Source organism: Typopeltis vanoorti, chromosome 2, assembly GCF_054136105.1.
Source record: "Typopeltis vanoorti isolate ZY-2024b chromosome 2, IOZ_Tvanoo_1.0, whole genome shotgun sequence".
In the NCBI taxonomy this organism is placed as follows: domain Eukaryota; kingdom Metazoa; phylum Arthropoda; class Arachnida; order Uropygi; family Thelyphonidae; genus Typopeltis; species Typopeltis vanoorti.
The window spans coordinates 42588396-42613328 of record NC_143550.1 but is presented as its reverse complement, the minus strand read 5'-3'; the positions used below and the strand labels follow the sequence as shown (position 1 = coordinate 42613328).

Here is a 24933-nt window from a genome sequence, read left to right as displayed (position 1 = left end):
TATTACACAACACGACACAGAGACAAAATAATAGTCCGCGCTGCGCTACTGTCTGTAGCCTACTGAGATGCATACCATATGACTGGTTAACTTGCAACAAATGTTTTGAACGAAAATTTGTTTCTGCGCATAAAAACTGTTCACCATTGCACTTTAGATAGACTGCAGTAGACACAACATTCTGCAGGCAAGCATTTAGCCTGCTGTAGCTGCAAAATTGTAAACAGCCGGCTGATCAAAGAGGAGGCAATATACATTTTTTTAAAATTTTTATTCAGTGTATATGCCCTCGTTTATTTTAATATTGATCATTCTAAGAATTGTTTTGTTTTTATGATAAAAATTTTGTTTCATAAAATTTAACTTATGAACTGTTCCCTGGCGGCCGCGCCCGCTTCCGCCGCCCCTGGGGAGAGAACACAGGTGTATCCATGGAAGTTAAGGTTGTTCTCAGTCAAGAAAGGGGTAAGAGCTAGGTTTTTCTCTCAGAGAGCAGTGAGTGAGTGCAATAATTTTCTCTTAGCAGTAGTGAGGGCATCTAGTGTAAATGAATTTAAGGAAGGCTATGATAGCTGGGTTGGGTAATTTACGGACTCCCTCGATGAGTCCTTGACTCCTTGGAGGTCTCAGATAATAATAATAATATGCTCCAAGGAGCAAAATGGAATCAAGAATACATTTAATTGTAATCTTCAGTTAAATGTATTCCTGTCAGTGATTATTTTTCATGCCTATTTCAGCAAAATGAAAGATTTGTTTAAGGAAACTTGCTTAATGAAAGAAGTCAACATATGCAAGTGTTAAGTGAGCCCTTTAAACTTTCATTGTATTCTAAGGAATTTGAGAGATCAAGCAGAATGAATGAATGAGTAAAAACAATAAATGCTTCAAAGGAAGTTCTCATATGGCCAAGTGAAACTATATGACTTTCAACTGAATGCTATGTTCAGTTTGTTTCGTAGAGTATTTTATGTTATCTCTCAGAATTGTATTTGACTGAGTCAGAGAGTGAAAAATATATTTTATTGAGCTCATACTGTGCAATTCCTAGAATGTCCATTAAATTATTGTATGTATTAAGAGGTTAGAAATTAATTTACTACATTATATTAATCAAGTGAATATTAGATTCAGCATTATTTCAAAGCCTAATGTAGAAACTATGACGGTTTCGTAAAAAAAATTGACCAGAGAGAGCTTAGAGGAATATACTTGCTGGCACTTACGACTTGCCGTAGTGCGGACCATATAGAAGAAATGATTGCTTACCCAAGCATCCATATATTCATTCACCTTTTTATTGGTCCATTTTGATACGGTTTCACTGGCCTGATGGCTGTTTCGAACTGGTAGGTTCTCCTTAGAAACTTTGAGAGAGCAGAAACTCTTGTTCAGTACTAAGGAACTCTAATTGTCAGAAAGATCTATTTTTCATAAGCCAACTCTCAGTCAGTGCGTAAAATGTTTACTAAAATAAAGAGACAAAAGGCTTCAGTTCGGTGAATCAAAATTATATGAATCAAGTGATAAAAATAGTGTGATAAAAAGAATTACGTAGTATTCAGAATTTGTATCTGTTGTATATATTTACAGTAAACATTTTATTATTTTTTTATTTGGGTTCTATTCTTTCAATATACACAACGTGTTGATATTCTAAGTGCTGATAATACAAATACGGATATGAATCTGAAACATCCTAACCAACTAAAATAAAATTTTGTATGTAACGCATTGTTATCTCACGCCATGACTGACTTTAATGTATAGGTTGTATGTAGGTTGAGAATAACTTAGTTGAGCAATCAAGCTTTCAAATATAATAGATGCATCCCAAAAATATGTTAAGAAACTTCATTCAGTAGGTATCTTAGTCAAAACTTCTTGCTGGAATACATTCAGATAAACGCTTCTATGCACCATACTTGGGGAAGTGTGGGCCCCCCACACAAATTGAACTTTTCCAGAGGAGTAATATCAGAGTGGGGTTTTCTCAGTGTTTCAATAAAGGGATTTGCTGTAAATTAAAACTCAAGACGTTTCAGCCATAAAAATTCTATTATATAGGGAACAGTGGCCTAGTACCAACCAAGATTCAGGCTACTTTCACAGTTAAAGAAATGCTCACTCAGAACTTTCTACTGCTAAGAGATATGACTTCAGTTCTATACAAAAATTGACATAAATTTGTGCCTTTACTACTGTAGTTAAAATTTAATGAACATATATATGCATTAGTACTGTTTTGGGGATAGAAACATGTGTTGTATATATCCAGCATTACTGCCTAAAGGGTTAAAGCAATTACAAATGTATTACATCAGTTGAACCTCAATCAAACTGCAAAATATTAATGATTAAGTGATCTAGGAATAATAGAGAATTCAAGTTAGGGAATTCTCTATTATTGCATGATTCGAATTCTCAATTAGAGAATTCAAATCATGCAAAAATGGTAAAAACATTACGGTTATAGTAGTATATTAAGAAAGCTATTTAGCAGGAAGGCCTTGATATGATCACTTTTAGGGCATCCACAGTGGGATTCCATTCCAGGCCAAGTAGCATATCTGCTCTTCAACCAACAGGCTGCAGGTTCTAATCCTGTTGCAGGACATTGATGTTTGTGATTGTCTTTATGTGGGAGATAAATTTCATTGTCCAGTGTGAGACCACTTCCATGCTTAATGGGAGATCTGAAATGGCTTGAAAAAGTTCTGCTTGGTCTCTAGGGCAGGATTTTTGGACTGGTGAAAAATGAATTTTAAAAAAAAAAATCTTTAGCCCACTATGGGTCAACTAAGGATCTTCATAGATTTACAGGTATTATAAGTTTACAAATAAATCTTTTGTAGGTCATGGCAGCATAAAAAAATATTAAATGTGTAATGTATAAATGTACTGTACTTTGATTGTGATTAATTAAGAATTGATTATAACAAACAGTTTTTATATTGAGATTTTTTTTATTCATTTTCAGGAATTAGTGCTACTTTAATTTCCATTGCATTAATAGATGTACTCTAGCATTTTTTAGTGCATATAATTAATTCTTTAAGAACATTTTTTAATTGAAAATATAAATTTCAGGAACTTGGTTCAGACATTGCAGTATTTTTGGATTCATGGGTAGGAATGGTAAAGATGGCTAAATCAGATGTTACAGTACGTTGCAGTGATGGCTCTAGGTACATTTTGAGTGCTTGAATGAATATAATATACATTTTTTGTTTATTTCTCATTCTCTCCCTCCCTCTGTTTCCTCTGCATGTATGTCAAAAGAAAAAAAAAAAAAGTAACGTCCATCCAATTTTTTCATAGAAGGATTATTTCCCAATACAAAAATAACCAATTAATTATTCTGTGGTGTTTAAGGATAGAGTGTACGATGGAATTGGAAAAAAATTATTAATCAAATAACAGTCATATTGTTTTTAGGGAGCAATGTCAGTAATAACTTTCTTGGAAAAAATTTTTAAAAAATTAACATTAATTTTTGAAAAATCAAATTTTTATTAAAAAATTATGAATTTTTTGTCACTTTTTTTATGAAACAAATAATTTTTTTAGTTCAAATTTGCTACAGATATTCTATCATGTCTATTAAACAATATAAACTAAAGTTGTTGAAAATTTATTTATCACTAGGTTAGACTATAATAGATTTAGTTTAAACCTTTATCCCAGTGAGAGCAAACAAAGTTTGCGCCTGAAAATATCTTCAGGACTAAATATAGTGTTGTACTATCTTATCCAGTAAGTAGTGCAACACCAAGGCAACTCGTGGCAAAGGTGGAGCAAGCTACCAGGCACTTCTAACCCAGTATCTCCCATAATGCAAAACACATTTCCTATGTGGATATGTATACTGTTATGCATTAAAGGGATTGGCCATCTACCCAGACTAGTTTCGACCTTTATTGAGGTCTCTTCAGTGGGAGCCAGGCCCAGAGCTGGAGATACCAGGCAGAAGCAGTAGCAAGTCATCTGTGCCTATGGGAGTTGCCAAAAGGTTTATCACCTTTTTTAAAAATTACTCTGGATTTAGAGAAAGTTGTTGAAAATTTATTTATCACTAGGTTAGACTATAATAAATAAATAGTGATAAATAAATTTTCAACAACTTTCTCTAAATCCAGAGTAATTTTTAAAAAAGGTGATAAACCTTTTGGCAACTCCCATAGGCACAGATGACTTGCTACTGCTTCTGCCTGGTATCTCCAGCTCTGGGCCTGGCTCCCACTGAAGAGACCTCAATAAAGGTCGAAACTAGTCTGGGTAGATGGCCAATCCCTTTAATGCATAACAGTATACATATCCACATAGGAAATGTGTTTTGCATTATGGGAGATACTGGGTTAGAAGTGCCTGGTAGCTTGCTCCACCTTTGCCACGAGTTGCCTTGGTGTTGCACTACTTACTGGATAAGATAGTACAACACTATATTTAGTCCTGAAGATATTTTCAGGCACAAACTTTGTTTGCTCTCACTGGGATAAAGGTTTAAACTAAATCTATTATAAACTAAAGTTGTTGAGCAAATATCAGTTCCTTTAAAGCTATGAAATTTAATTTGTCTATATAATGATTATTACACAAATTTTGCATGTTTGAAAAATAAACTTAAAAAATGAAAATACATATCAATGATTATAATTTTAGTTCAATATATTCTGGATATATTAAGCTGTGTTAGAAAAAAAAAATTAATATTCTAGGACTAATAGTTTTTCAGATATTTTGCCAAAACCAACTGCAATGTGTTAAAATTTAAAAACCAGAGAAAAATCAATTTAAAGGTTATAACTATACTTTATTATTATTCTATGAATATTTAAAAGCCACCAGCAATATATGTGTTATCAACAGGTGTTTTAAATAACATATTCATAGATTTTTTCTTCTTCTGAGGTAGCTTCTTCTTTTTTTTTTTTCTTCCTCTTAAGCATCTTTATTTATCAAATATCTGAAATGTTTGTAAACATTGTTCATCTGTTTTCAGTTCCAATCTTTCAAATACTGGTAATCTTCCTAGATCGCCACCATTAAAAGTTATCAGTGCATCATATACTGCTATTTCTAGTCTTCTTCTGCCTACAAATATTTCTTTAGGGCATCGATGCAACGATTCATTGTTGTTTTGAGTACCTCCTTGTGATCATTTCATGAGTAAATCTTCTACTGTTAAAATCTCAAAAACAGGTTTTATTTGTTCTAAAATAAATTTAGGAAGCATTCTCTTGTTTAGCTTTATCTAAATCACATTTTTAGCAGGACACTAGTTTTCACAATCTTCATGATCTCCTCCTCGGTGCTTATATATGGCCCAAATAGCTCTTCTCATTTTCACTATATCTCCAGCATTATTCGTTATAGCTGCACCATCGCCATAGTGTCCTTGTATTCTTTTTTGTTTTATTTTTTAATTCTGTAACTTTATCCATTAATTTTTTCCCATTCTCTTTTGGACATGACCACAACATTCAAGCTTTCTGATTTTTTTGTTACTGTATATAGGTAGGTCAGCAGTAGCAATGTGATACTAACTTTTACTGTCACATCGCCTAAATAGTTGGTGTACATTAAATTATGGACATTAATTAAATGTCTAAAAATAATAGCCATACCAGCAGGCTCCATAGATCCAGCTGTTCCACTATATTTTTTTTATCGCAAGATATTTTATGATTATCAAACCAATTTTCAAATTCATTATTTTTCAATTGTTTTTTCATTTTATTACATGTATTACAATAATACATGTAATAATTGTAAAAAAGTTCCCTCAAGAACTTTTGAGGGAACATCCTTACTAATAGAAAGCACTGTAGACACACTATTTTTTGACTGAAAGCCTATTTTTTCTCATGTATTATCATAGGATACAGTCACTTCTTTGGGTTCAGGGCCTTCATTCACATTAGAAAGTTCTTGTTCAGCTAAATTCATTGAATCCATGGCCACTGTTTCATATACACCATGTACATGCTTTACAATTTTTAGCCAACTTTTTTTGTTCACAATTGGTGGCATATTCATCTTACCAAGAAAACACTTACATTGTTCATAATTTCTTCCAATGTTATACATTGAAATTAGAAATCTTATATATATAGGTGCCACAGAACGATGTTGATTATAAGAGTTACAAAATTTAATTTGATACTCACATAATATGCAGCTAAAAGTAAACACTGATGTCCATGTCTAAATTCTTGAACATTGTAGCCCATAGTAACATAGTGCATTTTGGGCAAGGAAAGTTATTCATGAATAATAAAAACATTTCTACATCAAAAAATGATATCCAGGTGTTTCAGGAGTGCTTTTACTCACTTCATTGCTAATTTTCTTTTCTGAAGCAGATGTGTTCAGATTCTATATGATCTCCTCATCAATATTTTCATCGTCAATATTCTTTTTTGTATATCGATTGCCATGAAAACATCTTTTTTTTTCTTTTTTTTTTGGAATGATCAGCTCTTCTTTTAGGCATATTTATATATATTTATGTTTCTAAATGTTATATTAAAACTTAATTTTTATAATTAAGTTTTAATATAACATTTTATATTATATTAAAACTTTTAAATCTATTGGATTTAAAATTTTTTATTAGAGCTTTTAAATTTACATAATTTACTTTTTTAAATATTTTAATTCTTACCATTACAAGCAAAGTTATAACAATTTGAAGTTTTTGCATATTTAATGAGCATTTAAATAATAAATAATATGATAATATTAAAATAGGAAGTTTTTGAGTACGAAAATTATGAAATATATTCTTTAGTATTTTATAAACTTTATAAAAACAAAAAAAAATTTTTTTTTCTTATTTTTACCTCAAAACTATGATTTTTTTGTGGATACCCTAACCTTAATTAAATATTAGATATTCTCAGGTGTTTTTATATAGTTCAGTTTGGAGGATAAGAAATATGTCAACTACTAAGAATTTTAATATAATCATTTTGATAATTACAAAAGTAGTAAATCATTCAATTAACTTGAATTAAATGATTTCAATTAATGTACAGATATACTGCTATGGGTACTAATTTTATATATCTGTACATTAATATCATGGATATATAGGATTTCCATAATAAATAAAAAAAAAGCTAGTATAAATGAGAATTGGAAAAAAAAAATTGTGACTCTTGTATGTGGTGCCAGTGTATTTGATATGAACAAAGTTTAGTGTGTTCTCCATGTGTGGCTCACTTTATATTCAATTACAACTTTGTCCTTGCCATGTGCACTCCAACATTTCTCGATTAACTGTTCAGCACTGATTTTGTTTTCTTATTGTGAAAGTCATTCTTAATGAATATGCTTTACTTATAAAATTTATCATTATAAAAAAAAATCTCAATAGTTTAAGCTCAGGACTAATGTGGCCATAAATTTGTTCTTTACTTTCCAACTATCATTTCAGACAGTGGGCATCCAAACATTGTGCAATGTTTCCAAAATGTGGAGTACCCATATAGCTCTGAAATAATATCGAGATATCCATCAAATTATCAATATCACTTTAAGGCAGTGTTTTCCAACCTTTTTAATGTTGCAGACCCCCTGTAGTGAATGTTAATTCACTGCGGCCCTTATAAAATCCAAAATGAAAATTTTTTATATTTTACATATCATAAAGATGAAGTAATAACTTACAATTTTACAACACTAAATGTGTCATTTATGACAATACTGTTATGAATGGAGATATTCGGAAGAATATGAACATATCAATTTGGCCAGGTGTGAGCAACATGATAAGATAAAGTTTAATGAAAATAAACTATCCCACAGACCGGATCCCCTTTGAATTACTTGTGGACCCCCGGGATCTGCAAACCACAGTTTGGGAAACACTGCTTTAAGGGGGGTAGTCCCTGTTGCTATGGTGAATTCCATTTTCCACTATATTTTCAGCTTTTCTCTTTATTTTTTTAACCTCTTCCAGTTAGTTAATTGTAGTATGTTCTCTAATGTTTATTTGGATCATTTTCTTCTTTTCCCCTATTATCTTAGTAGGGCAAAAGTTCTTCGAACACTAGGGAATACCCTAGTGTTCAAAGAATAAATAGGTTGGGAATGAAATGGATGTCCATCCTTATTAAGCAAGAAACCCACAAGAACAAGATGATATGGAAAGAACATCATGAGAATAACAGTGAGAGGAGTTATGCAATATATAAAGCTCAGTCCAGAAAAGTAACGAGTATTGTGAGGAAAGATAAATCAGAGTATGAAAAGAAATTGGCCATGCAAGCTAAAGGCAATCCAAAAGAATTTTATTGTTATGCCGCAAGTAAAAGAAAGAATGATTGTGAATGAATAATTTTATTAAATTCAGATGGTACTCGAGAATCAGAAGCTAATGAGTGCTCACTTTGCTAAGATATATCAACATGGTGCACAGTGCTACTGCTATTGGATGAAGAGGTAGAAGTTCATGAAAATGAGGTTGAAGAGCTGTTACATAACCTGGATAAGAATTTGTCTATAGGGACAGATGGAATATCAGCCCATTTGCTGAAGGAATTCAGCCGAATTGGCTATGCCTTTCACATGTTTGTACAACTTGAGTCTCAGCTCTGGAATGAAAGAAATGTATGATATTTGGGTGGTGCAAAAACTGATGCGTCTAACTACCGATCTATCGGTGTGGTAGTGAAGATTTTAGAGAAGTTGGTAGGAACTTGCATACAGAAATGGGTAGACAAGCATGCTATACTCTGCAAGGAACAGCATGGGTTTACTAGAGTAAGGTCCTGTTTTAGCAATTTGCTCATATTTTATAGCAATCTTTTGGATAAAGGGAATGGATACACTATGAAAATGTTGGATTTTTCTAAGGCATTTAATAGTATACCACATGAAAGACTGTTGCATAAACTGGAGAATATAGGAATGGAATATAAACTCTTGACTTGGATCAGGGGGGATGGTTGACAGACAGATATCAAAAAGTGGTATACAGTGGGTGTGAATCTGCCAGATTTAAGGTGACCAGTGGTGTACCTCAGGATTCAGTTCTTGGGCCATTATTGTTCAGTCTATACATTAATGACATCAGGAAGGATCTAACATCAGCTGTGCAATTGTTTGCCGATGATGCAAAGATAGGCAGGGCAAAGGGATGCTACTGATATTCAACAATTACAAAATGATTTGAATATATAAAGGGTGGTGCAACACCTTAGTCCTGAAGATACTTTCAATGCAACTTTGTTTGCTCACACTTGGATAAAGGATTAAACTAAACTTATTATAGTCTAACCAAGTGAAAAATAAACTCTCAACATCTTTCTCTGAATCTGGAGTAATTTAATAATAAGGTTGTACACCTTTTGGCAACTCCTATAGGTGGGGATAACCTCTCATTGCTTCTGCCTTGGTGTCTCCACTACTGGGCCAGGCTCCCACTGACGAGACCTCAATAAAGGTCGAAACCGGTCTGGATAGTGGCCCTTGCCTTAATGCATAGCATTACACATATCCGCAAAGAGATGTGCTTTACATTATGGGAGATACTGAAATAGGAATGATAATAGCTTTCTCCACCTTTGCCACTAGTTGCCTTGGTGTTGCACCACCTTAGCTCAGTCCTGAAGATACTTTCAGGTGCAAACTTTGTTTGCTCAAACTTGGATAAAGGATTCAACTAAACTTATTATAGTCTAACCAAGTGAAAAATAAACTCTCAGCAAGGAACTGTGTTTGGACCTTTTGCTATGCATTAAGGATGAACCAGATTTGTTGAATTCAGTAATTACTCATGAGGAAACTTGGATATTTACATACGATCCGGAAACCAAGCGATAATCAATGCATTGGAAGTCAGCAACATCTCAAAGACCAAAAAAAGCACACACGAGTCATTCGCAGTTTAAGCCATGTTGATTGTTTTCTTCGATATCCAGGATATTATAATGGCAGAATGGATTCCCAGTGGCCAGGCGGTATTACCCTGAAGTCTTGACGAAATTGCATGAACACATGAGAAGGAAAATGACCAGAATTGTGGAGAAATGGTTGGATTTTGCATCAAGACAACGTACCAGCCCACAATGCTTTGTCTGTGAAGCAGTTTTTAGCTAATCAAAACATCACTGTGCTTGAGCACCCACCCTATTCGCATGACCTGACTTCCTGCGACTTCCACCTCTTCCCAAAGTCAGTGCTTAAAGGAACCCATTTTTTTGTCAGTAGAAGATGTGAAAGCAAAAACGACGGAGATCCTCAACAGCCTTTGAAAAATGATCTGAAGAATTGCTTTGAACATTGGCATCATCATATGCAGCTGTGTCAACTCAGAAGAGAACAATTTTGAACATCATAGTTGATTTTCTCAATTTGTTAAATAAAAAGAGATACAGGCACAGTCTCGGTTTTTTGTTGTTGTCAGACCTCATATATAGGGATTTGAAATAGAAAATCATTGCTATTTAGTTTTCAGCAGTTTAAAATTGAATCACGAATCACGAATTTAAAATCACGAATCAAAGTTCACCAGCTTTCAGAGGTGAACTATCACTTTATATATACAACTGTCAATTTAAATACACAAATATTTTTCAAGTAAAAATGGAGCTTGAAAACGAGAACCAAACCTTGGAGATTTATTGGTAGTCCCAGAAGGAAACATCACTTCAGAGACAAAGAGGCATGTGGGTGGATTGTCTGCAGGGATTTTTTTAAAAAAATTGGTACCCTATGGTGGACTCAAAAATTTCAAGAGGTAGTCATGGAAAAGAAGAAAGTGTATTGAATGGTCCTGGCAGATAAGTCAATATGTGGTTTCACAGAGCGTATGCATGTAAAATGAGCTAAACAAAAGTCATGAGAACTTGGATAAAAACATTAAAAAATAGATATCAGGAAGGCAGCAGAATATTCTGGAGGCTATTGAAAAGCTTATAAATTGAGGAAAGTACTGCAAAAGGAATTGAAGATGATAACAGTAACGTTGAAACTGAAGATAAAATATTCTAGATGTGTAGAGTAATGACTTTTGAAATATTGCTAAATGAAACTAGTACCGACAGCATGATGGTAGAATACATTCAAGGGGATTGCAATCAGGAGTACATATATTCAAGTACTCAACGTGGGAAAAGCAGTCGGAAACCTGAAATGTGAAATATCATCTGAGAGTCGAATTTCAAATGTTGGAATAGTGCTCTCATAGTACCTATCTGTGAAAAAGGGAAATAAAACTGTATATGAGATTTACAGAGGAATTTTCCTATCGAATGTCCCTAGTAAGATTTATGCATGCATAGTTGAGAGGAGGCTAAGTAAAATTGTAAAAGGGAAACTTGGAGAAGAACAAGCTGAATTCAGGCCAAATAGAAGTTATGATCAGGTTTTCACTTTAAGACAAATAGTTGTCTATTTGTCTTAAAGTGAAACTCTTGAATATATAACAAGGATCTGTATGTAGGTTTTGTAGATCTGGAAAAGGCATACGATGTTTCCAACAGGAAAGATGAGTGACGATAGATTCACGACGACGAGGTCTTGTTGTAATTGCAGTCGTTGTATGGTGTTCCGTTGTTGTAGATTTTCGAACTTCTTTTGGTGCCGGTTTTTGATTCTGTCGAATTCTTTTTTTGCCGTTGCGTCGGTGATGTTCTCTAAGATCTGCCAAAGTTCCGTATTTAGAATATTATGCAGTGATTCTTGTAATGCGCTGATGGTTGTATTTGCTTGTGCTAATTCCCGGTGAGTGGTGTTAATTTGTTCGCGTAAAAGCGCTACACTCGCTCGTTTATAGATGCGTTGGGCTTTGGCCGAGTGGAACTGGTTTTTGATTTTAAAACAGTTCGGTATTAATTTGGTGTCTCGGCACCTCTTTAAGAAGGCTAACCTGTTTAGTTGCCGTGCCAATTTCAACTTCCACTTACCATATCGTCGTGTCTTGCGTACAATATCGTCTCCGTGAAGAATCCTTAAACGTGTGGACAGACTTATGTGTTCGTCGAACATGTTGTTTATTATTTTAACGGTATAATAGAACACAGAAACTAAGTAAATAATTAATTTATTAACTTGATGCTGGTATTATAACCAGCATCTTCAGAGCACAAAAACACTGTTTGTCACAATACGCGAGACTAAAACAACATGGTGTACTTAAACAAAATTGTAGCAGCAACACAAAGACTAGAGTCCTGATTTTGGCGCCCTCTATCTGGGGAAAAAAAAAAAAAAAAAAAAACCTCCCACCATCCACCACAGAGAACTACAACAAAACAGTCACCATCCCTTACATTAAAGGCACATCCGAAAAGATCTCAAGAATTCTCAATAAACATAAACTACGCACTACATTCAGACCTTGTAGCAAATTAGCCACGCTCATCCAAGGACAGCATTCCTCCTTTATCACATCCAGGAATCTACCAAGTACCCTGCTCATGCAATCAAGCCTACTACGGTCAAACAGGAAGAACTGTGAATATCCGCATCAGCGAACATAAACGATACGTCCGGAATTATCATTATGGGAAGTCGGGCCTAGCAGACCATGCTCTGGATACCCCTGCACACAGGATCAACTGGAAAAACACAAAAGTACTACACAGAAATCCATATAAATCAGAGAGATTGTTGTTAGAGGCGACAGAAGCCCTAAAACATACTCCAAATCTCAACAAATATGGCTGTATCAACTTGCCGAAGATCTGGGAGACAGTCATATTAAGAAAAAAACTAGTACTTTTCTAGGACTCTAGTAATATATGATAGTTTTTTTTTTTTTTTTTTTTTTTTTTTATAAACGGTATAATAGAACACAGAAACTAAGTAAAAAATTAATTTATTAACTTGATGCTGATATTTCGCTGGTATTATAACCAGCATCTTCAGAGCACAAAAACACTGTTTGTCACAATACGCGAGACTAAAACAACATGGTGTACTTAAACAAAAGGGATGGTGACTGTTTTGTTGTAGTTCTCTGTGGTGGATGGTGGGAGGGTTTTTTTTTTTTTTTTTTTTTTTTTCAGATAGAGGGCGCCGAAATCAGGACTCTAGTCTTTGTGTTGCTGCTACAATTTTGTTTAAGTACACCATGTTGTTTTAGTCTCGCGTATTGTGACAAACAGTGTTTTTGTGCTCTGAAGATGCTGGTTATAATACCAGCATCAAGTTAATAAATTAATTATTTACTTAGTTTCTGTGTTCTATTATACCGTTAAAATAATAAACAACATGTTCGACGAACACATAAGTCTGTCCACACGTTTAAGGATTCTTCACGGAGACGATATCGTGCGCAAGACGACGATATGGTAAGTGGAAGTTGAAATTAGCGCGGCAACTAAACAGGTTAGCCTTCTTAAAGAGGTGCCGAGACACCAAATTAATACCGAACTGTTTTAAAATCAAAAAAGAGTTTCAATCTGAAATTGAAAGTATACCGGATTTACTGTACTTGCAACATACCATATATAGGAGAAACAGGACGCACCATTACTGTTAGACAAAAAGAATATAAACGACACATTAAATATAATAATTATGGTGAAGCTGGCCTTTCTGATCATGCCCTGAATACCTTACACAGAATTGACTGGAAAACCACCAGCTGTCTACATCACACTAAAACATGGTATGAACGGAAATTCAAGGAAGCCTGCGAGATTATCAGCAACCACCCCAATCTGAACAACAATGATGGTTTAAAAATCCCAAACATATGGAAGGCATATATTCGACCTTCCTCACCAAGAACAACTATTAACAGGACTGTAGAAAATCCAGTATTGTAAATCAAAAATAGGAATTGTAATACTAAAAATAGGACACCAATTGTTTCTGAAAGAAAACCATCTAAAAGAATGTTTATTCCTGTCATTGTAAAAATAGAATTTAACTTGAGGGGAAAAAAAATTATTTTTTATTTATTTATTTTTTTTTATTCACCAGAGGTCACGCCAGTAGAATAACGTGATCAAATCATTGTTTCTCTAGCTTACAGTTAATGATGTAACTCAGCTTGTTCTGTATACTTATGTACGCTCCAGATGATGATCTTGATGTGAAGATCGAAACGTCGGGATAATAAAAAAGTTTTTTAACACGGTTGTAAATTCCATAAAATTTTTAAAATGAAAACTCAACAAATCTGGATGCATGAGACTGTCCCAAGTATGGGAAGCTTTCATTCTTAGAACATCAGCCCAACAGCCAAGACTACTACCCAGTTTAGCTGACTAGGTGGCACCTTTTATCTAGGACCGACTTCAGTTGTTGTCTTCAGCCATATTTGTTCAGTGTTTAGTGCCCTTGTGTACATATCATTATTTTTTATGTTTCCTGAAGATGGTAATGTGACATTACTGAAACATAGGAAGTATTAATTATTTTTTTTTTAATTAATATAATAGTATACGTTGTCTTTCCCTAAAAATTAACAGTTACAGTCCTTTAGTCTGTATATTTTCCTTTTCACAAAAAATAACCACCATCAATTTTAGTACTATGTTAGGTTGGTGATCATCAGCAATTCCACATTCAACTATTATCAGTACCATTTTGAATTTTTATAATATTTACTATGGAAGAAGAGGGCCAGAAAATTCTAGTTTCCTGCTGAAATCCACTGTTCAGTTTCAGACCCACAGAATACTTTCACACATTAGTAATGTTCTTACTAAAAATCAGTTTTCTTTCAATATTACTGGTTTCCATATACTCAAGGAGTATAGTAAATACCGTATTTTTCCATGTATAAGACGATACTTTTTTCTAAATTTTTAGACCAAAAATTGGGTGTCGTCTTATACACGGGGGGATTGGGTAACTGGTTGAGGGTCCCGCAGTTGCTGTGGCGAAACTACTGGTACCTTGTCTCTGCAAACAGTCTTCCACCATCACTAGCCTTTGTTAACTCTGCCGATTGACGTCATTAACGGCCGATTCTGAATAAACTAATTAGAACTCTGAAAGCATTCATATGTCTGCAACTCGTCGGCAGAGTAAGTTAATGCATTAACAATATTTTGAGCACTAGCCCATAAAAATGTCCAAAAATAAAAAAACGATTGTCATATTCTTCAAAATTCAATTTAAAAGTCATCCATTGCAAAAGAACATGGAAATAAAGCTTCAGAAAGACAGTTTGGACTTCCTCCCACCGAATGTATGATTAGACATTGGAGAAAACAGAAAGAACAACTACTCAAGATGCCAAAAAAGAAGATGACCTTATGAGGAAAATCCAGCAAAATGGCCAAACTTGGAGCAGAGGCTTAAAACTTGGATTATGGAGCAGTGCCAGAGTAGGATATGTTTGTGTCAACCAAGCTTATTCAATATGAACATGGAAATAAAGCTTCAGAGAGACAGTTTGGACCTCCTCCCACTGAGTGTATGATTAGACAGTGAAGGTTGAAGAAAGTGATATGTCTAGAACTAATAGTGATGAAGAAAATGATATGCATGGAACTGAGTTGATGCATAATTTCTTAGTGTGTATCTTACAAATATTACCTAATTATTAAATATACTTTGAATATTTAAAAAAAAATCAATTGTGTTCTGTTTTATGTTTAAAATATTGATTTCTTAATTTTGAGTTCGAAAAAGTAGGGGGATTCGTCTTATACATGAAAAAACGGTATATTCCAACTATTTAATTTTTTTTTTCCCACACAAATTTCAGTGATATCTGAAAATGTTATGTTCTTATCTTACAGATGCAAATGTTAACTGAATTTTCTGTTTTGAATAGGTGTATACTGCCTGATGTTGATGCATTTGAGCTGGATGACATGTTGGACAAACGAAACATAGTAAGTACAAAGAAAATGCTTCTATTGGTCATTACTCATACTACCTTGATTATTATTCTGTCTGTTCTGAGGATAATATCATATAAGTTAATAGTGATTTATAATGAAAAGACAATGTTTGTAAACATGAACACATATATTAGTCCCACACACACGAGAGATTTCAGAACTTATAGCAAATTAATGCTGTGTATCTAAGGAAAGGTTAAAAGAATGTATTGAAAAACAGATGCTACAGTTTTTTTTTTTTTTTAAACGGAGTGTACTATCCTAAATATGAGATTGTTTTAACATTGGTAGAATTAGGATTTTGACAGAGCCAGTAACTGAATAGGCATCAAGATCTTGAACAGAAAAGGATACAGTTTTTTTTTTTTTTTTTGAGGAAGTTACAGAAGTGTTGGGAAAGACTGGTGGTAAGTTTCAGTCCTAAATGAGATTTGGCCTTGTTTCATGAACTGAGAAATATCAAAGATAGCAAAAGAAAAAAAGACATTACTGTATTTTCATTCATCAAAGGTAACTAAATTATTGTTGCCCTACTAAAGAATGATATTGAATTTTTTTTTTTTAAGTGGTCACTGTTCTAATGGATATCTTACTCATGAATACATTGTTGACCTACAGAGTGATTGATAGAGACCCCCATCTCAGAACCAAATACACAAATCAAATAAATTACTGAACCATGTACCTTCATGAGATACCACCATGATTGGGAAATTGCAGATTCATCATGATCCTCCATATACCTATAGTCTTCCCAAGGTACATAAGGATGGCTATCCATTATGTCCTATAGTTGATTGTATTGACTCTCTCTCTCTTACTATCTTTCTGATGTTCTGCAAAACTTAACTGGCCACCATAGCTCTTATATCAGAAACAGCACTGATCCCAAAGGTAAAATTAAAAATCTGTTTCTGTTGAATAATGATTTTCTTTGATGTAGTTTTCAGGAAATAAGCAGATTTCCCTGAACATTGTTAGCCTGTTTAAATTCAACCATCAACACAGGCTATTTTTCCATGGCAGAATAAGTAGTACAAGCAGATTGAAGGAAGTTATGGGCAGCCCTGTTTTACCAGCATTAGTTAATTATTTTATGGAACATCTAGAAAACACTCTTTAGTACTGTTTCTTTTCAGTATTAATTCTTGATTCATGAATGATATTTTTGCAGGTTAGTTTCAATTAGAAAAAGAGAGAATACTAAAAATTTTGGATAAAATTAATTCCTTGTGCTCCTGTATCATTTTCACCATGTAGCTTGAATCCAACAACAGTCTTCCCTTTCTGGGTATTTTAATAAATCCATACTTCTACAGTAGACAGTATTGAATTTTCTATTTATAGAAATTCTTGAAATTTCTATATATTGAAATGCTTCACTGGAACAAGCTTTTTTTTTTTTAAATTCTGTTGGAAGAATTAAATAACCTAAAGGCTTTGGTGACTGTGTAATGAAACTGCCACACAACACCAGAATCTTGTGTAAAAAAAAAAAAAGTATTCTAAGTTTCAGATTTGGTATTTCTATAGCATTAGTAATTGTAGTAAAGTTGTCTACTAAATGTTAAACGGACACAGTATTCTGGAGGCTAAAGAGATTAGACCTTTTGTGTGAGAAGTCGATATTTAAAAAAAGTTCTTGAAAGTTTTCTTTAGTACAGCACTATGCCTGTTGGGCTTTGTTTGGGTCTTTTCTAGTTTGTTATAGTGTGTAATCTGTTATAGTATTTGCTGTTGTGAAAGGTTACTGTAATCACAGGTAAGAGGAAATGGCTGAGGTGTTTTTTTTTTTTTTTTTTTTTTTTTTTTTTTTTTTTTTTTTTTTTTTTTGAGAAATGACTTTTTATTATAATACCTGTATAATCAGCTCTTATTTTAAATCTCATGGGAGACAGATAAATAAGTCATTGCATACAATGAAAATTAAAGTCGATCAGATTTCTGTCATCTGAGTACTCAAATTTTATTTTATTTCATAGGCTTCAGAATTTAAAAAGTTTAGCTGCTATCCTGGTCAGCAGCTGTGGGGACCTATACGCCTTTTCAATAATGCCAGGTGGTTAACTCTCAATAAGGAAATGCAGTCTTTATTATCCAAGCCTTCTAAAAATGTTCGAGTAACAGTAGAAGATGTAAATATTAATTTTGTATCACTAAATATATTTGTATTTATATATATTTACAATGTGCAAGGATTTATTGTGATTTATACTTTCATTATGCAATGATTTATTATTTTTGTTCACTTTTATTAAATTGAAAGCAAACGATTTACACAAAAGATATTCTTAGCAAAACACTTTAGTGATGTAAAATACATTTTTGATTATAAAATGTATTTTTATAATCAAAAATATATTTTTGTTTATATATATTTACAATGACACTAAATATATTTGTATTTATATATATTTACAATGTGCAAGGATTTATTGTGATTTATACTTTCATTATGCAATGATTTATTATTTTTGTTCACTTTTATTAAATTGAAAGCAAACGATTTACACAAAAGATATTCTTAGCAAAACACTTTAGTGATGTAAAATACATTTTTGATTATAAAAATTTTATATACAAAATCATATTATTCTTTAAAAAATTAGTAGTCTCTCTGTTATGATTCAGTTTTGCCATAAGAAGTACTGTTTCTGTTATAAGTCATTTCATATATCTGCTAGAACTGAACATCATTCCAGTCCATGTTCTCTTTAAAAAAGTATGTTCCTTTCATTGTAGCATTTTAAGAGAATTTTGCTTCCAATCACTTCTAATCTTGTGGATCATACTATTAAGCAAATAGCCACTCAGATTACTGTATGCTAATTTTATATTCTTCTTCATGTAGCTTCCTCAGTGAGAGGGTATGGCACCAACCATGTCCTTCCAGTTCTCTCTATTGGTGGCTTTCCTTTTTGTTTCTTCATAGCCATGTGATCCTGTCCATGATCTTATATCTTTAAGCTATGTCCTTCGTTTTTTTGCCTCTTGATCCTTTTCCCATAATATTTCCTTCTAAAACTGGTAGTATCCTCTGTCCTGCTGAACCTCTCAGTACATGTCCTGCCAATCTCATCTTTCTCTGGATCATTTCCTGTAATAAAGATCTCTGTGTTCTCATTCTCTGTAGGACATCTGTATTTGTCACATGTTCTGTCCATGAGATTTTCAGAACTCTCCTATAGCACCACATTTCAAAGGTCATTATCTGTTGCCTTACTCTCTTCTTGAATATCCAGGTCTCACTTCCATATGTGAAAATTGGCCACACTTAATGTTCTTATCACTCTTTTCTTTGTCTCAGTACTCGCAGAACTTCTGAGCAGATCTTTATTTTTCCAGAATGCATCTTTATCTATGACTGTTCTTATTTTTATTTCTTTATCTTGCTTTCCATCTGTAGTAAAGTAGGTGCCTAAATATTTGTATTCTGTTGTATGTTCAATTTTCATATTTTTTATGAATATAAACAATATGAAAATATTTCTGGCTTGGATCTGCTTTCTTTTGGGATTTTCATAAATTTGGTCTTTTTTGCATTTATATCTAATCCAAATTCTTTACCTTCTTCAATTAGTAGTTGCTGCAGTAATTTGATTAATTTGTTTCTGTATTCTGCTATTAAAATGGTATTATCAGCATATCTAAGATTATTGTATTTTATACTATTGATACTAATTCCTATTTTTTTGTTTTCAGTCTTTTTCATCACTGTCTTACTATAGATATTAAATAGATTTGGTGAAAGGATACAACCTTATCTAACTCCTTTTTATTTTCACTACAGAAGTCTGAGTTAAACAGCTGCATTTTCTGTTTGGTGTAAATCATTTTTATAATCTTAAGTACATGATCTTCTATGTCTAATTTATCTAATATATTGAACATTTTATTATGTTTTACCTGGTCAAAAGCCTTCTGAAAGTCTATGAAGCATATGTAAATGTTCCTAAAGAAATTTCAAGTGATCTTTCTATTAGTTACAGGATAGCATTAATGGTTCTCATTCCTCTTCTGAAGCCTTTCTGTTATTCACTCAATTCACCACTTAAGGCTCTTTCAATTTGTTTGTTACAATGGTTAAAATAATTTTAGATGCATGGGATGTTAGGCTCACAGTTCTGTAATCCTCATAATTTAGTGCATTATTTTTTTTTTTGGAATTGGTAGTGAAAATAGATGTTGTAAAAACTTCAGGTAATTGTATTGTTTTATAGATGTCCTGAATGGATTCCACTAAATAGTAGTTATTATTGCTAGTCAAAGCTTTCAGCAGCTCAGCCGGGATATTATCACACCCAGGGGATTTATTATTAGGAAGATTCTTAATTACATGTTGTATCTCCTTGCTTGTCAGTAGAGTGGTATCTGTTGTTACGTTTAACTTAAGGTGTCATGAATCATCTAACATGATACTATTATCATCGTCATAGAGATTTGATAAGTACTCCACCATTCTTCTGTTTATCTTTTCCTTATCAATTATTATGTTTCCATCTTTGTCCTTTGTTATTAGACTGTGTGCGTTTTGCTTTTCCATTAAGTTCTTTTACTTTCAGGAATGCTTCTCTGGTTTTGTTCCTATTTTGTAATTCTTACTATTATAATAACGGAATTAACTCATGTAAATTATTCTTTATTTGTAGAATTTTCGCCTGAGTATCACAGGCATCATCAGTACAGGTACAAAGGAATCTGGTAGATGCCTGGATAGCTGAGATGTGGGAGTTTGTCCTTTGGAGACATGAGGAGTGTGGAGATTTTTCTGATGGGTCAAAAGGCCACACAAATATTTAGTTGTTTTAACACTTTAGCTATGCATTTGCTAATGCCTTGTACATAGGGGATAGGTATACGCATAGGTTCTTTTGTATTTGAAGAGGATGCTGGAACACGACTACTTTAAGCTCTTTTTATGAAGGAATTCTTATAACCATTGGATTTAAAGGAGGAATTAATATATTGTCATTATATTAATAATTAACGAAAGGAGTGGGCTCTATGAACTAGTGTTTCTATGGTACCTGCCTTTTGACTGGGATGGTGATGTGATTCAGCATGGATGTACTGGCCTGTATGAGTCTCCTTCCTATTGACTGTGAATTGTAGACCACTTAATTATTCGCCAACCATCTGGTTGGCAAATAATTAAGCGGTCTAGAAAGGCTAACTGCTTATCTACTTCTAGGATGAACTGGATCCTTGGATGAAGTGTATTTATTTTTGAGAGAAACTGTTGTAATTCTTCCAAAGTGCCTTTCCATATGGCAAAAATGTCGTCCACATATCTGAACCAAAGGTTATCTTTGACAACATTACACCCAGACCTAACCTTTGGTTCAGATATGTGGACGACATTTTTGCCATATGGATGGGCACTTTGGAAGGATTAAAACAGTTTCTCTCAAAAATAAATACACTTCATCCAAGGATCCAGTTCACCCTAGAAATGGAAGTAAATAAGCAGTTAGCCTTTCTAGACCTCTTAATTCTTCGCCAACAATTCACAGTCTATAGGAAGGGGACTCATACAGGCCAGTACATCCATGCTGAATCACATCACCATCCCAGTCAAAAGGCAGGTACCATAAAAACACTAGTTCATAGAGCCTACTCCTTTTGTTCTTCAGAAGAACTATTACAAAAAGAATTAAAATATATTAACTCCTCCTTTATATCCAATGGTTATAAGAATTCCTTCATAAAAAAAGCTTAAAGTAGTTGTGTTCCAGCATCCTCTTCAAATACAAAAGATCCCAATAGCTAAAGTATTAAAACAACTAAATATTTGTGTGGCCTTTTGACCCGTCAGAAAAATTTCCACATTCCTCATGTCTCCAAAGGACAAGCTTCCATATCTCAGCTATCCAAGTGTCTACCAGATTCCCTGCTCTTGTGGGTTATCATATTTCGGACAAACAGGAAGATCTGTTTGTTAGAAGAACACAAGTCATATATCCAGTACCTTGAACTTGAACAGTCTGGACTTGCAGAGCATGCAATCAACACCAGACATAGAGTTCAGTGGAACAAGACAAAAGTCATTCACAAAAGTCAGTTTCTAATGGAACGGCTTTACAAAGAAACATGTGAAACGTTACTTCACCCCCCCTAACCTAAACAGATCTGATGGTCTATGTCTTTCCCACTTGCAGGAGATAGTACCCTATAAATCAGCAAATCTTTCCTAACTTGTAATTGTATACACATGTGTTTAGATATATTGGTTTCTTTTTTTTTAATAAATAAATTTAGGAAATTTAACCTCAGGTACTTAGGTGGTGGCGCTTTGTGAATATAACAGTTCTTGTTTAATTAATCTTTGTACCTGTACTGATGATGCCTGTGATACTTGGGGGAAAATTCTACGAATAAAGAATAATTTACATGAGTTAATTCCATTATTATAATAGTAAGTAATATGTCTACTCATGGTATTTCCTTACTGAAACTTATTTGTAATTCTTCTATCTCTGTGCACTGCCTATTTATCCAGTTTTCTTTCAATCTTCTGCATAACTGTTTGATTCTTTTATCCAAAGTTTTATATCTTAATCTTTCTTCATTTGCTCCTCTTTTTTATGTTCTTCTTTCATCGATAAGGTTGATTACCTCTTGTGTTATCCATAGTTTTTTCTTTCTTTCTTCTTGTATTTGTATTTATGTTATTTCAGAAAATTAGCAAAACAAGTGTTCACTGCCAGGTTGGCAGCAAAATGACCCAGAGGAAGACCAAGATATAGGAGGATTCATACGGTACAAAGTGCCTTAGACGAATAGAAATATAAGATCTGATAATGTTCGAGTCTTGACAAGTAACAGACTGATTTGGAGGAAAATTGTAGATAGGAAATTAATAATGATGTAATTTTTTTCATGTCATACTATCATATCCTGTACACCCCTTGAAGGTGCATGGCAGGAATTTGATGATGATGTATTTCAGAAAAATACCAGTTTATCCCATTCAAGATCAAAGTAATCTAGGCAGTAAAAAAGTAATTAGTACATTACCACTTACATAAAATGTATCATTGCAGTATAACAAGAAATAGTTTTCATTATATCTGTTTTCAGTTTTAATTTTGTATAAAATTAAAGATAATTAACTATCCATGCTTTTATTAATTCCATTTTGTGTGTACTTCCAAAATGTATTTATTCTTAGCTTAGTCCTTGATTAACCACAATAATGATGTGTTTGCCTCTCATTAAACCATAAATATGAAATGTGTCTGTCAGCCTAGATCAGTAGTCTCCAAACTTTTTGCCATGAGGGCCACATTGGGTACTTCAGCAGGTCGTAGTAATAAAAAAAACTCTAGAACTAGATATGAGTTTTATTGAAAGCAGATAAAAACTGATTACAGAGTATGTGAGATTAAATTATCGTATATTAATGACAACGAACACTATCAGCAAATTCTCATATTTTTATCACAAATTATAATAAAACCATTAATGTGAATGATGTAACTGTGTTTGTGTATTTAAAATTTTATTAAACTCAGGTTCAAATTTTGAAGTGCTGATTACAAGTAGCGATTTCAAATGTTCATCAGATAAATTTGCCCCGTATTTTGACTTGATATATTTCATGTGGCAAAAAGTTTGTTCACAAAGATACGTTGTCCCAAAAATAGAGATAAATTTACAAGCAAATTTCTTCAAATTTGGGAACTGCTCAGAGTTCAAAATTTTATAAAAATCGATCAAGTTTCCTTCCTTGTATTTATCTTTAATATGTTCGTTTGCCTGAAGTTCAGTAATTTCCATTTGAAGTTGACTTGGGACATCAGTAACAACACAGTCAAACGGATTTTGAAACAATCTTATTTCCCTAGCGCTGGCATCCAAATCAGCAAATCGCTTCTGAAATTGTTGTTTAAGATCTGAAATAACTAAATTTGCGAATGAGAAAAGAAATTTTGCTTCACCCTTTTTATGCAATTCTGCACAGTATGGCATATGAGCAAAGTTACAATTTTTCATCTGGCCTTCCAGAAGTATCAACTTTGCTCTGAATGCCTTGATATGAGACAATAAATCAGAAACTAGTTATTTTCACCCTGCAAACTTTAAATTCAAATTGTTCATGTGGTTCACCAGATCTGCAAAAAAATGCCAATTTCCAAACCCACTCGGTATCTGATAAAAGTGGTTCATAACAATTTTTCTCGGTAAGAAATATATCAATTTCATTACTGAGATGAAAGAAGTGGGAAAGAACCTTTCCACAGCTAAGCCAGTAAACTGTAGTATAATATGTCAAGTCAACATACTCAGAATCACATTCCTCGAGAAAAGACCTAAACTGGTGATGATTAAGTGCATGAGAGCGAATGAAATTTACCATAGAAATAACAGATTTCAAGACACAGCTCATATCAACATATTTTCCACAAAGTGATTGTTGGTGGATAACACAGTGAAGAAACATTGGTTTTGATATTTTTGCATCCTCACAAGCTTTTGTGATTTGCCCAACCAACCCCATTTTTATACCAGGCATGTTTTTTCCTCCATCAACTGTCACACACTGTAGACAATTCCAGTCCAAATTATATTCTCTTAGTCTTTTTTGAATTTCTTTGAAGATATCTTCTCCTGTTGTAGTACCATGCATGCTGCGAAGTGATGCTAATTCCTGTGTGACATTAAGTTCATCTTCAATGCCACTTAAAAATACTACAAGTTGTGAGGTATTACAAACATCAGTTGATTCATCCAGTCTGAGAGAATACCGACTAAAACATTGTGCTTAGCCTACAACTTGCTGAATAATGTTATTTCCCATATTTTCAATCCAACGAGCAATAGTATTTGGCGAAAGACTTATTTTAAAAATATTAAGTTGTTCTGGGCATCACTCTCCCACTGCTTCCATCATACATTTTTTGATGATATTGCAATGAATGGGTTTCCTTTTTTAGCCAACACATAACCAACCTTGTAGCTTACCAAGATTAAGGCTTCATTTTCCGAGTTTTCTTTCGTAAATAATCCTTACTGAGAATGCAAACAACGACATAGTGATTCAAATTTATCTGAAAACGCTCCTTTTCTCTAAATTGCGAAAACGTTGAAGCGTGTTTTGTTTCATAGTGGTGGC

The 24933-nt window shown here is 33.3% G+C and overlaps 1 protein-coding gene across 1 annotated transcript in view; it reads left to right on the top strand.

Moving 5' to 3' along the window:
• The window catches only part of LOC150108966 ((E3-independent) E2 ubiquitin-conjugating enzyme UBE2O-like), a 360964-nt gene that overhangs the window by 29044 nt on the left and 306987 nt on the right, over positions 1–24933 (top strand). Inside the window, exons 3-5 of the mRNA XM_090411140.1 lie at positions 3091–3188; positions 15749–15809; positions 17801–17953. Coding sequence (XP_090267266.1) covers positions 3091–3188; positions 15749–15809; positions 17801–17953 — 312 coding nt within the window. The remainder of the gene's footprint in view (positions 1–3090; positions 3189–15748; positions 15810–17800; positions 17954–24933) is intronic.